Raw genomic sequence first — 13592 nt, 5'->3', positions numbered from 1 at the left:
TTATGGCGGAATAAGCGACGGTGATATCTTTCGAGAGCGTTACATTTCGAGGCTTGAAAGGCAATTATATCTAAGCGACAAACAAAAGACTTTTAGTGTAGAGCGATTTAAAATTTTAAATATGAAAATTCATAATAATTATACTATTTACATTATAAACATATAGGCCAATGATATTAAAATTGTCAAGCTGCAAAATTAGATCAAACGACGCACAAAAATCTGGCAATTCCAAATATTTATATAAATTTTTTCGGTATATTTGTCATTTCGATATTATGATTGCTTCAAGCGTGAATTTGATCTTTACGTGTAGATGAATTAGGTGGGTCGAATCTAGTACAATAATGAAAGGATGTAGTTCTTTATAAATGTCAGTATGCGCCAAGGAGCTTACAAACTTCTTGGTTGGCACAGCCTGTTAATGCACCTAAACTCGGAACTTGGGCTAAACGCTCTAAATTAGTAAATGTGTTATGTCCATTATGTCCATTCGCTGTGGTACTTTATAAACCAGTACCCCTAGTACGAATTTCCGCGCTATCATAAAGAAGGCGCGTGAACACTACGCGCAGGTAAACTAATAAATTTCGAAGAAATCACGTAGCCATAGTATATTAAAATGTTTGGAAATCGGAGGGACGAATTTGTATTTTAATCGATTTCAAATAAGAAGTTTTTATATTTGACCCGTATACACGATACGAATCATATGTTTAAAAGATAATTTTAGGTCTTTTGAACATTTTAAACCCTTCAAATATTCCTTCTTAAACTGTCTGTCTAAGAGTCTTTGATAGCAAGTTACAATGATGTGTATTTTAGCAGATGTATGGAAACAACAATTTTAATTGCATTTTGACAATGAAATGACTGAAACAAAATCCAGATTATAAAAAAATTAAACAACCAGAGTCTTAAAGTTTCTGGTTGTTTAATTATTTTATAACTATAGTATATTTATCATTTTGTATATATATATTTTTACTATCAGTTATAAATTTTGAATAGATAGCTTCTAAAATACGGTTACCGTGTCGTTTTCCTGGGGAGTACCATAACAGTTATTTACACTACTATAAAGATATATCTCGGAACTACTAAACACATTTCAAAATTCATTTACGATTAAAGCTCCATACGTTGCTCCTTGAGTAGCATTAATAAAGAGCATAAGCCATTTTTTAAATTACATATTCCAGGCACAGATCCTAGAGTGAGCGAAGCTTCTACTTTCATCTAATACTTCTTGACATAGTTAAAGCAGGTTGTAATAGTATTTGAAATAGAGCATGCATGTGTTTTGTCAACGCTGCACCAATTGTATGCATTAGAAAAGTAAACAGAACACGATTTGTTTATGCAATCGTCACGTAGATTGCTTTTGTCGAACATATGTGAAATGTGGCTCATATGACGCCCATTGCAATAGGTTAATGCGAAAGAAATTTGATACTCTATTACAAAACATGCTCAGAAGACAGTCCAATATGTCGAGGAACTTTGAAATTCCTTATGTTTGACATATCGCTGGCTCATTATTACAAGAATCAATGTTATGTTTCATGTGTTAATTAAATTATAAAATTCTATGTCTTTTCCAGGAACAAATTCATTAAATAAGTAAAAAGAATGAATTATTATATTTTTTTTCCAACATTAAAAATTTTAAACCTCATTTTTCTAATAAACTTAAATACAAATAGACATTGGGTATATTGAAATAAATTAAAGTATTCTTATGAGCCTTCCAGTAGTATAGCAGGTAGTTAAAACTTAAAAGATTCGGGTTGCTATGTGAGCTGTCGGGGCTAAGCGACAGAAAAGTGATTTACTCGTCTCGACGATCTTCTGAGTTTGAAATTAAAACATTAAAACATTATTGAAAGAACAACAAGTGCTGTGAACGCTGCTCCTTACAGTTCTTGCTCTATAAAAAATGTTAAAGGATATGCCTTCCTATAGACTATCTTATTCAATTAGGTAACCAAATAATTGTTCTGTTTATTCCTTATATAATTTGGGACTTATCGAAACACAAGTTTATTCACTGATTAAAAATACTAATGGGTAGTCTCATAGAGTAAATATTCTCAAAAAAACTCAGTTTTATTGAAGAAAAAAATGTATTTGAATACATCAATGCAATTCCGATTATTCTATGTTTCTTGTTAGTTAAAAATAACTAAGTTGAACTCTTTATAGAACTAAGCGCGTTTATAGAGAATTGGCAGGAGGTTCTTAGTCCACAACACTTACCCGCCGTTTGGTACGGTTCTCGGAAGTGATCCATTGTGTGAACATCCTTTTGTTAGTTTACAAACATTTACAAATATAACGCGTTGAGTATTCACCACGCGCGTACAATTAAACTAAGTTTTCTATTATTTTATATTTTTACACGTAGGTCATGGATTGTATTTTATAGTCAATGTTTTAGGGAGACGATTCCAAAACAATCTCTTGTAGGGTTTCGAGCACATGTAAACATCTTTCTACAATAAATTATTTTAATTTTGATAGTTTATTTTTTTTTATTGCTTTGAATGACGAGACGAGCTTGCCGTTCGCCTGATATTAAGCGATACGACCACCCATAAACAGTAAAAACACCATCCAACACATAAAATTATAAAGTATTGTTTGGTATTCCAATGCGCTCGCCATCCTGACACATGAAATATTAAGTCTTATTATGTCCAGTAGTTACACTGGCTATAATGGCCTTCAAACCGGAACACAACAATGACTACACACTGCTGCTTGGCGGCAGAAATAGACATTGCGGTGGTATCTGCCCAGGGGGACTCTCACATAAGAGAGACCTACGACCAGTGAAAAAAAAATATGTTCGTATTGTGTTTTTAATTTCAAAATAAATATACCACTAAAATTGTTGATTCCGTGCATCTCCTCCTATAGTACACATAATTCTAATTTGCAACTAACACTATTAAAGAAACAATTTAATAAGAAATATTTAAAAAAAAATGAAAAGACCTAAAATTTATTTTTTCGTAAATCATTGCATATTCCAGACGTAATTCGTGCGTGGAAAATTTATGGAACAAATGCTCAAGGCCTTCGCTCGGGGGAGGGTCTTAACATAAAATTTCATTAACATATGGAAATCTATTGTAATCAAATCACCGTGCATCACGAGGTTTAATTAGGTATATTATATTAAAAGTATTTATAGTTTTTCGAATTATTAATGGATTCAATTTAGTTAATACAGGTTCATTAATAGTAGATAATTAACAATTATGACCATTCGTTTAGGAATTTTACTAAGAAGTTCATATAAGAACGCTTTTTGATAACTTTATCATAATGAACACATGATTACTTACGTATTTACGTAGTATGCGTAAGCTCAGCATTATTTATGTTCAAGGTCTAAGAAGCAAGGTCTAAGCTTAGCTTTATTATTTAATTTCATGAATACCTTAACCATTAAGGCCTTCAAGGCAAGGAATCAAGATTAGAGAAGAGTAAGGAGTTTTTTGGCCATAGGAAATATTATTCACCAAAGAATCACAACAGAATGCTTATGGTTAATTTGTAGCGAGACTGGGAAGATGTCGAGATGGGTCCGAATGACCCATAATTTTGCAGATAAATCATATCAGAACATTGTGACCTTTCCAGTTTAAAATTCATCTGATGTTATGGTTACGCTGTGGTGTTGTTAAAAACTATGTTTAGTTTAGATTGTTGTTTGTTGTTCAATTAACAATTTCTTTCTTCTTTAGATAATTTATGAAACTATAACGCCTCAACTTGTAGGAATGTTATTTACCATGTCACCTCTGTGATAATGGTTATTATCATAATTAGTCGTTAGTAAACATAATGATATGTATTACTAGCTTAATAGTATAATGTATTCATCGGTGAATGTAATGTTACGTTGACAAATTACAGCGTGACGTATGTAATTAATTTATTGCCGTTGTGTTGGTATGTGTTGCGTATTACATAGTATGTCACTATTCGTTGTGTAGTGACTAGTCAGTAAGGTTATTGCGTCATAACAATGACAATTTCTTCTACGTAAGAACATACTGCCTAGCGTCATCTATTATCACTTATAAACTTTATGTTTTCGATCGTAACGCACAGATGGCGTTAGTAGTATAACACGGAAGAAGTTCCAAGATTCAGCCGTGATTACGAACAAAGCCAACTTGTTTTATTATCTTAATTTAGTAGTGTGTTGAATCATCATAATGTTATTTTTTAGCGCATAATTGAAGGGAATCGTCAATGAAACAAATGTAAATGTTTTTGTGGCAGTAAATATATTCAGAAAATATGAACAATGTCGACTAAACTTCGTCGATATAAAAAACGTTTCATACACGTGTATTCTATCAAACAGTAAAAATTACAGTATTGTCGAATTCGCTTAATTGATTGCTTAAAATTAATAGGTAGTTTATTGCTTTTTACAATATCGTATCGAGTACAAAATACGATAACAAAGACATCAGTGTTAACTATCTTAACTTAGCAATAAGCCAGCCGTCCACTCGTCCAATCTCGTACACGATATACACTTAATTTAGATTTATAATAATTACATATCACAATGAGATATCCTTCGACGATAATTCACTCGCACACAGACAGTACAGTACAAAACGAAGGCACGAGATCTACCTACTAGCTACGACTATTAGTAAATATGCCCCTATTAACCCTAAATGCGCGCGCGTCCTACGTGACGCGACTCAGTCGAGTGTTGCGTGGAAGAGCCGAGTGCCGGTCGCCGCGCCGCCGCCGCGACCCGCGGGGTTCGAGCCGCGGTGCAGCCGGCGACGGAGCCCGCGAGTGCGCGGCAGCGTGGCGTCAGGTTAAAGCGGTTCTGGAATACAATGAGCGGTCGAGCTAATGGAATGTCGGCGTGCGGCCGCACGCGGCACGACCGCTCCCGGCGCCCTTTGTGCGCGCTGGCGCTCCCCGCCCGCTCGCCGTGCCGAGCGCGGACACCATGTCCGCTGTTCGCTCGCCCCCTCCTCACTACACAGTGTCCTTCCCTTCAAACTTCTCGGCGAGTTCGCCCATCAACTCTTTGTAGATGAGCGGATCGATGTTCTTGCCGAGCTGGTACAGTACGAACCAGTCTCCGATTTGCAGCTTGCGTGCGACCGCCTCCACTTGATCTTGCGGGGCGAGACGGCTGCGAGCGCGCAACAGGTAGAGTAGCGCACGCGCGGGCCGGCCACCACCGCCGCACGGTACAGCAGCGAGATACCACTCAGGATTGACAGGATCATGAACCAGAACCAGAGGAACACGTAGATTTTCTCGTTAACGATGTTCAGCGGCAACACACACAGTCCGTCGAACTTCTGCACCGTGCCGGAGGGACCGTATTTGTGGAAGGTACACTTGGTCACTTTAGGAAACACGCGCGCCATCGGGTCGACACGCTCCTCGGGCTCCATCTCAGTGAAACTGACCACGTCACTGCCGTACGTGGAGAACTCACCGTCGAGGAAGAAGTCCATGAAGAATATCTGTCCGACTACGTTTATGAAGTTCAAAACCTCACATATGAAAAATCGGAACGCGTAAAAGTTTTGTGTGTTAAGATTCGTGTAGAAGTAATCGACGAGGAGCTTCTTACGGTCCGCTTTGCAATCCTCGCCAACGACCGGACAGTTGAGGTCGAGCACTAACATCTTGATGCGGCCGCCCTCCCAGGTCTTCCACAGGTAGCGCGGCACGTAGAACAGGATCGCTTGGAAGAATAGCACAAAGCACACCCACTGGTAATATTTATGATACTTGACTTCGTCTTGCCCGTCGATGTGCGAGGCGACGCCGGCCTGGACCATGTCTTTGCCGACGCGGCCCACCAGCCGGTTGGGTATGGTGAAGGTGGAGTAGATCCAGCAGTACGTGTCCATGACGGCGAGCGGTATCTCGTCCACGATGCAGTCGATCGGGTCGCCGATATATTGTCGTGACGTGACCAACAGCGAGAACGCGATCAGGATGATCACGGTGGCTTTGTAGTGCAAACGGAACACATTGTTGTCGATGCACACTGAGTCGAGCTTGAGCAGCCCCTTCACAGAGCCGAAAACGTCAAACATGGCGGTCGTGCTAGCCGCAGGCGCGCGGCGCGTCGGTCGCGGTCGAAAATGTCGGGCGTGCGCTTCGCCCTCGCGTCGAGTGCGGAATGATCGGCAGTGGGGCGCCGCAACAGTCGAGGAGGGCGCAGGCCACGGCGGGGAGCGACGGCGGCGCGCGGGGGAAGCGGCTCTCTTTTCCCCTCGCGTCGGATCAACGACACAGCACTGACCCTATTTCTATCTGTTCGTGGCGTCATCTGGTAGCCACGATGGCGTACCCAGGGGCTATGCATCTCGGCGCTCTCGCGGCGACGGCGAGCGGTGATAACCGGCCGCTGCGCCACACCACGGCGCGTAATTAGAGGTGTGTGCGGTTACATCACGGCGAAAACTGGCGAGACGAGCGACAGCGCTGACACTGGCGAAGGTTAATGAGGCGTATCCAGGCATCGCTGTTGTGAATCACAAAACTTTCAGATTTTAAGACAATGTTGCACCAAACATAATAGCGATAGTGGTCCGTCAGCTGTGCACACAAGGCAATTAACATTGCTAACATACTTTTATTTGTTTTACCATTACATTATTAATATTAATGAGTTGAATGCAACAGTCACGGAGATGACAGACAATTAATTGTAACAAATGTTGATTTATGTTAATTTAATTTCAACATCGATTTATGCATTCTTATTGACAAGCTCGCAATCATACAACGGTTTTTTGTAGCCTTTATTTGGCAAGATTTTTCCGAATTCTATTATTATTTAGATTTATGTCATTTTGCGCCGCACAATCTCAATGCGAGGGTTGCTAGAAACCATTCTATAATTATTTATTAATATCTAACAGTCACGTACAAATGGGGTTGGCTTAAACCAAGGGCGAGATTTAAATTAGGCTATTACGTGAATCGTATTATAATTATTAAATCATAATCATGACGTATTACGCGAACGTTTCAATTTGTGGTCGTGTACCTTGGACTATGTGCTTGTCTGTGTTACATTTAAAGCAAAACTCCCGGCTGACGGATTCGTTTACTGACTCATCGTCCTAACCGATAAGGATAATTTGAAATTTAATAATTTCGTTATGCATTTTTAGAGGTCTTTAAATTTTCCTTGTAGTAACATTATGCTGATAGGTTTATGTCTAGAAGTAAAGCCCACGTTTCGTCTCGCAATCAAATACTATACCTACTTTATACGTATGCATTATGAAAGATTCTTTAGTTTATAAACTAGTATATAGGAACTTGAGAATGGGTGATTTTTTGGAGCAATAAATGTGTATAAGTTACAGATTAGTTATAGTAGCGGTGAAGAGTCCATATAACTCGATTCCTATCGGCTTCCCTTTCGTAATTTATGTAAAATCGAATTATTATTAGAACGATTTGCAGACCGCATATATGTGTATTAGTACCTATATGTTGTGTCGGGTTCCTTTTCGGAAAATTTCACCTTTGGCCCCTGAGTAATCGTATAAATAATATTTGTATTGTTATATAAAAAGTATTTTTTTTTAAATAGGGGATACCACTACTTTTTACGAATATTCCCTATCAATTTCAGGAGTAACCTTTTGTGACTCTCGCGAATTGTATACCCTCGTCAAAATAAACCCAACATAATAACTTTGTGACCTATACAGCTACTTCAAAATAAACCTTGAAAATAAAAACGAGTTAAAGTAGTCATTGGACTATTTATATGTGAATTTACACATATATTTTTTAATGAGTAACCACAAAATACTTATATCAAAGTCTTGTTGACAACCCGCTCGCGTTTAAGTCTTTTTCCGGAAGAAAGGTAATGGCATAAAAATTGAGATAACATTATTTTATTACGGGTTAAGAGAGCTTTATAAAACTTAAAAATAAAGTTTAGTATGCAATATTAAGTAGAACACACACATAGATAGAGGTGAAAATGGTGCACCCACTTTTTACAGTGTGTATTCCGTTCCATGATGTGACAGGGGGCGAGCCTATCGACATATCGTTCAGAGACCTAAAAACTGTAGTCATAACGTAATACAATTATGCCATCGACAAAGTTATTATTAAGTATTTAAAGTCCATTATTCAATATTAAACCAATTAATATAGAGTACATTTTTGCTCGCGTTTAAATCTTTTTCCGAAAAAAGTTGTAGTAAAAAAGAAATATTTGATTATTACGTGATGATTAATATTTATAATAATAAAACACAATGTGAATCATTTCAATGATACTAAAAAAATGCACAAATAAACAAATACTTAAAAACTATCTTTTTTAATCTCCGAATAACACAGAGGCGTCATAAGGTTTTTTTTACCCTGCGTATCTCTGTAGCCGTCTATGTCAATTGCATAGTTCTCAAACGAGTGAACTATATTAGTGTAATTATTCTTGGAATTATGTTTATTATTTTGGTGTAGGTAATTAATAACTTCTATCATTTCAACTTACATATATTTCCACTAAACCAGAGCTACCTTTAGTAGACAGAGTTAGCAAGTCCTAAAAGTGGGACGGGAAAAATGTAGCTTGAGTCAATTAGCCTTTAAACGCAATAATAATAATAATAATAATATCAGCCCTGTATTATATACTGTCCCACTGTTGGGCACGGGCCTCTTCTACTACTGAGAGGGATTAGGCCTTAGTCCACCACGCTGGCCCAATGCGGATTTGTAGACCTTACACACTCGAAAATTCCTATAGAGAATTTCTCAAGTATGCAGGTTTCCTCACGATGTTTTCCTTCGCCGTTAAAGCAAGCGATAATTCACAAAGAATACACACATAATTTTTTAGAAAAGTCCGAGGTGTGTGCCTTTAGGATTTGAACCTGCGGTCATTCGTCTCGGCAGTCCGTTCCACAACCAACGAGGCTATCTTTAAACGTAGAAATAAGAAAATGCCCTGGTAGTTTTTTTTTTATGAATGTCCCCTTTCTCCGCACGCTTCTTTATACCCGAAATAGTTAGCACATTAAATATGATATGTATTACTAAAAGAAACAAACATCATGCAGATGGTAACGACTCTTCGCAATGTCTACATTGTGGACTGGGTCAAGGCGTACACGTAATCTTTTGAGAACATGGCCGCAGAAAATCGAACCATATTCAGAAATTAAGGCAAATTACATGTTCGATAAATGTTCTAGAACGTTCTTTATACTTATCCTCATAATTTAATAATTTAAGAAGTAATCTTCTTCATGTCCAATAGCGTTTTGTACACGGATGTCCATTTGGATAGGCATCATACCACAATTTAGTCTATAGCCACCATAGCACACAGGCAATGTTAAGATGTAGGGTTATATTATAGTGTCCGTACAGGTAGGTAGTAGGTTCTGTAGGTATTGCACTGTTCAGTTTATTTTTTCTTTTCAGCGGCTTGCGAGCCTTGTTTTTTTAGGTTTTAATGACAGTAGGTATAGTTATTTGCTTCACCATCCTGAGAAGTGAAATTTCGTTGCTTCAAAATTACTTTGGGTTCGATTCCCTCTGTACAACAGTTCTTAGTGTTAGAGTTAGATATCGGAATGATAGTTATCTAGAGAGATTGTGGTATACAAGTACTTAACATTCCATTTTTATTCGTACACCGTTAAGGTAGTACACTGCACCCAATGCTGAGTGGAGTGGGGTGAGTGTCGACTGAGAATTGATGATTACCCCTCCCAGTCGCCACAATTATGCCGGCCCGTTTGAAGCACTAACAAGCGATACGGTCAATAATAATAACAAAAGGCATTTCAGTACAAGATTACCTTGTTTATGCAAACAAATAATTGAAAACCGCGTCATTAAACACTGATTCATAATATTAATTTACTAGAAAGTGAAATATTCTATTTTGTTCGCAAGAAACTCCGGTATCTAATCGTACGGTGGATATCGGAGATACCACGTCGGCGTATCGAGTATATGATACGTAATTCTTAATAATACTCCTTTGGTTTCAAGGCGAAATGATTTGGCATTAACACCGTTACCAATAAACGTTTTGTTTTTAATCAAAGTTTTGTCATGTTTTTCGGTAAAGGATGGGCGAATCGCTACTCATAACTTGTAAAGAATTTAATGATACTGGTCATAATATAGAAGTTGTGCATTAACCAGCTTTGTAAACCAGACTTTATAATTTTAGGTATTCGATTGTTGCTATATAATTTATTTATGGTGTACCTTTATAATTCTTGTTGATAATAATACTGTTGTATAATAAAAGAAAAATACTTTATCACGTGATCAATCAAAAAAGAAATAATTAAAAATTTCGTTTAAGTTAAACACATCGCGTTGTTTCTCGTAGTCCTTAGTAGTAACAATGTATTCCTAGCCACAAAGAACTAATGTGTTATTCGTCATGTGTTTTCAACTTTGCTGCTTGACGGCAAAAATATATAGTCCATTGAAATGTTCCATTTTTAGGCCTTACCTTGCGTTTTTAGAGGACGCAATTTTATTTTTGAAGTGTAGGGGGGGTCAGTGTAAAGCTAAAACCAAGTTTGTGGGGTCGCCACCCTTGTCCCACGGCCGCCATCTTGAAAATAGGGGTTGAAATGGTTTTTACGATGTATCTCATAAACTATTTATCTGCCAAAAAAAAAAATAAACATTTTTTGTTGCAAATTAAATTCTCTACAACTTTGGTCCAGTAACTTTTTGTCGTAGAACTATAAATAAAAAAGTTATAAGCGAAAATGTTAAGAAATTCAATGTTAAGCAATGTCCATTGCAACGTCATCAGAACGTGTGTTTATAAGGTTCATAATATTTTTTTTTGTACTCTCATTACGTACAACATAAACCCGCGGTTGTCGGCTTGTACGCGAATTACTTGGATCCTGAATCGCTTTGGCACAGATGAAGCAATTGTTCACAAATACAATCCTCATTAAATTAATCACTTAAATTTTTTTATTGGCCCTAATTACATGTAACTAGATGAATAAGTTAATTTAGTGAATGAATTCTTTGAAGATCAATTAATACGAAGTTTTATTATTATATATCCACACTATTTCATGACATAGAATAATAATTTATATCACAATACTTGTTTTATGAGATGGTAGATTAGTTGTCGATAGACCTATGTTGACGTATTTAGGTATTTAGGGTTTGGTAATCCGTAAAAGCGGGGATACCTGGCCGTAGAACGGACTGCTGAGACGAATGTCTGCAGGTTCTAAACCTAAAGGGCACCTGTGACTTATTGTAGATTTATATGTGTATTTGTGAATTATCACTTGCTTTAACGGCGAAGAAAAACATCGTTCAGTATAAGAATTTTGAGGGTATGTCAAGTCTGCCAATTACACTAGGCCAGACTGTTGGATTAAGGCCTAATACTTCTCAGTAGCAGACCTGGCCCAGCAGTGGGACGGTATTTAATACAGGGCTGACATTATTACTATATTATAATTTGTAAGAGAGGAGAATTGGAAAGGACAGTTAATGATAGCTGTTATTAACAGGCAAAACACACATCATGCCTTTATACTCCAAGGCGGATGTGAAACCAGAGCATCCACTCTTTGCCATGTGTTTCAGTGGCAAGGTGCCCATAGAACCCGATTCCTACCGACTTCCTTTTAGATTTATTAACTTTCGTCTTTGGTTTTGTTTTCTGTTAAATTGGCCGCAATATGTTAACTAAGGCAATGTGTTTTGCATCGGGTTACCTTTTGAAAAATTCACCCATCGCCATTGATGTGTGTTCCATGATATGTTGTGATACGCGGCGAGCTTATCACCATATCGAGCTAAAATGTCCAGTCCAGGGTGGTACTGAATATAAAAATATAATATCAATTTGCCCAACCTGGGATTCGAAACCGCGACATTAGGGCGGTAGTCGTACCTCGTATGCAATAAACTATGCCTCGGGTTAGGCTTTTATTAATAAAAAACTGAAACTATGCGTTCGTTTTTGCGATACAAAAATATAGTACTTTTAAAAGTCCCATACATGTCAGATGGACGGCAGTCTTAGCCTTTAGGTTACAAAAGCCGGCTTATTCATGTATTTCAAGAAAATATTACATGTGCATCGTAACAGTGACTCACTTCATTCAGTGTTTTTATTATTCGTGCTTTGAACCACGTATTAGCAACTGTTATTTTTAGAACTATAAATATTTGTGACTGTTCATTCTCCTTCAAAGTAAGTCGCGTTAGAAGTTGATCACATTTTTTATTATTATTTTATCATTACATTAATTCGGTTTACATATTTTATTGTATAAATTAGGAAAACAGATACCCTAGTAACGTTCAGGAAACGACGACAGGTGAAATTTCATTATCAATATCATTTCATGTTATGAATGATATCATTTCATGTCTTTACAAATTTAATTTTGAACTATATAATTTATTTCCTATAATTTTTATTTATCCCCCTAGGAGTAGGCAGGGGCGCAAGAAATACACACACTTTCCGCCGTGTTTATTTCGTCCTATAAAAGTGATAGGTGACGAGCCTATCGCTATTTTGGGCGCAAATTCCAGACTAATACTGGCTGATGCTAAGTAGAAAAACCCATCATCACTGCCTGACCCGGCGATCGAACCCCAGACCTCAACACAGTCGTACCGTAATGCAACCCCGCCACCGAGACAATACATTTTTATATGTAATAGAATTATTATATTATCATTAGGTTAGTCGTTTGATAGTTAGTGTCCCACTACCCATACGCACTAACGCAGTTTAATTCAACCATTTAACATAAAGCTACAGCGACAACTACTACACCGAAGTTAATCTGTCTTTGTGTATTTCGCTATCCTGGCTTTGTGCGTGCTTTGTGCTTTGCAGCCTCAGGCTTGCCGAACTTTACCACTTAGTACCACTGGCAATCCCATCCACAAAAAAAGCACTTCCATACCTACAGAAACTTTAGATTTATAGGTACTATGACCTTTTATAAACCAACCTACAGAAACAAAAGAAATGAAGAAATTGAAATGAAAGTTTTTAAAAGAGAACCCGACACAATTTAAGGTACTCATAATGTGCTCAATGCGGCCTGGAAATCGTTCTAATAATTACATTTTAGATCAATTAGTAATTCAATAATTAGGTTATAATGAACCATTTGCCACTCTTACTTAGGAATCTATCGTAAAAAAGTTTTTTTCATGTGACAACTTCCAAATCCTTTAAAAAATATAACCACAAAACCCCCTTCAGAGAAAAACCCAGTGTTATTCGAAAAGAATTAATCATTCGATGACAAACTTCGCAGTAAATACCGAGTGTGCGTGCGTATTTTTTTCCTTATTAGACATAGCTGAAACGTAAATCTGAAATTGTTTTTTATGGAGTGACAGGTGAATAGGTATTAAGTTTTTTGATTGCTACTTATGCAGGACTCACGTTGATCTTTAATTGAAATACATTGTAGTTAGACCAGCTATACCGAAAATTGCGGCTCGCGGAACTTATGCAACTGGCTGACGTGAATTAAAACATCTCACTTAAAGTA

The 13592-nt window shown here is 37.3% G+C and overlaps 1 protein-coding gene across 1 annotated transcript; it reads right to left on the bottom strand.

The window, feature by feature from the left end:
* Positions 1 to 4831: 4831 nt before the first annotated feature.
* Positions 4832 to 6211, bottom strand: LOC119190970 (innexin inx2). Its single transcript, XM_037444615.1, is given in 2 exon segments — positions 4832 to 5205; positions 5208 to 6211. Coding segments are annotated over 2 exon segments (1080 nt in total). The 5' UTR covers positions 6108 to 6211; the 3' UTR covers positions 4832 to 5025.
* Between the last annotated feature and the right edge of the window lie 7381 nt (positions 6212 to 13592).

This window comes from Manduca sexta, chromosome 28, assembly GCF_014839805.1.
Source record: "Manduca sexta isolate Smith_Timp_Sample1 chromosome 28, JHU_Msex_v1.0, whole genome shotgun sequence".
In the NCBI taxonomy this organism is placed as follows: Eukaryota; Metazoa; Arthropoda; class Insecta; order Lepidoptera; family Sphingidae; genus Manduca; species Manduca sexta.
This window is presented reverse-complemented; position numbering and strand designations above follow the sequence as displayed.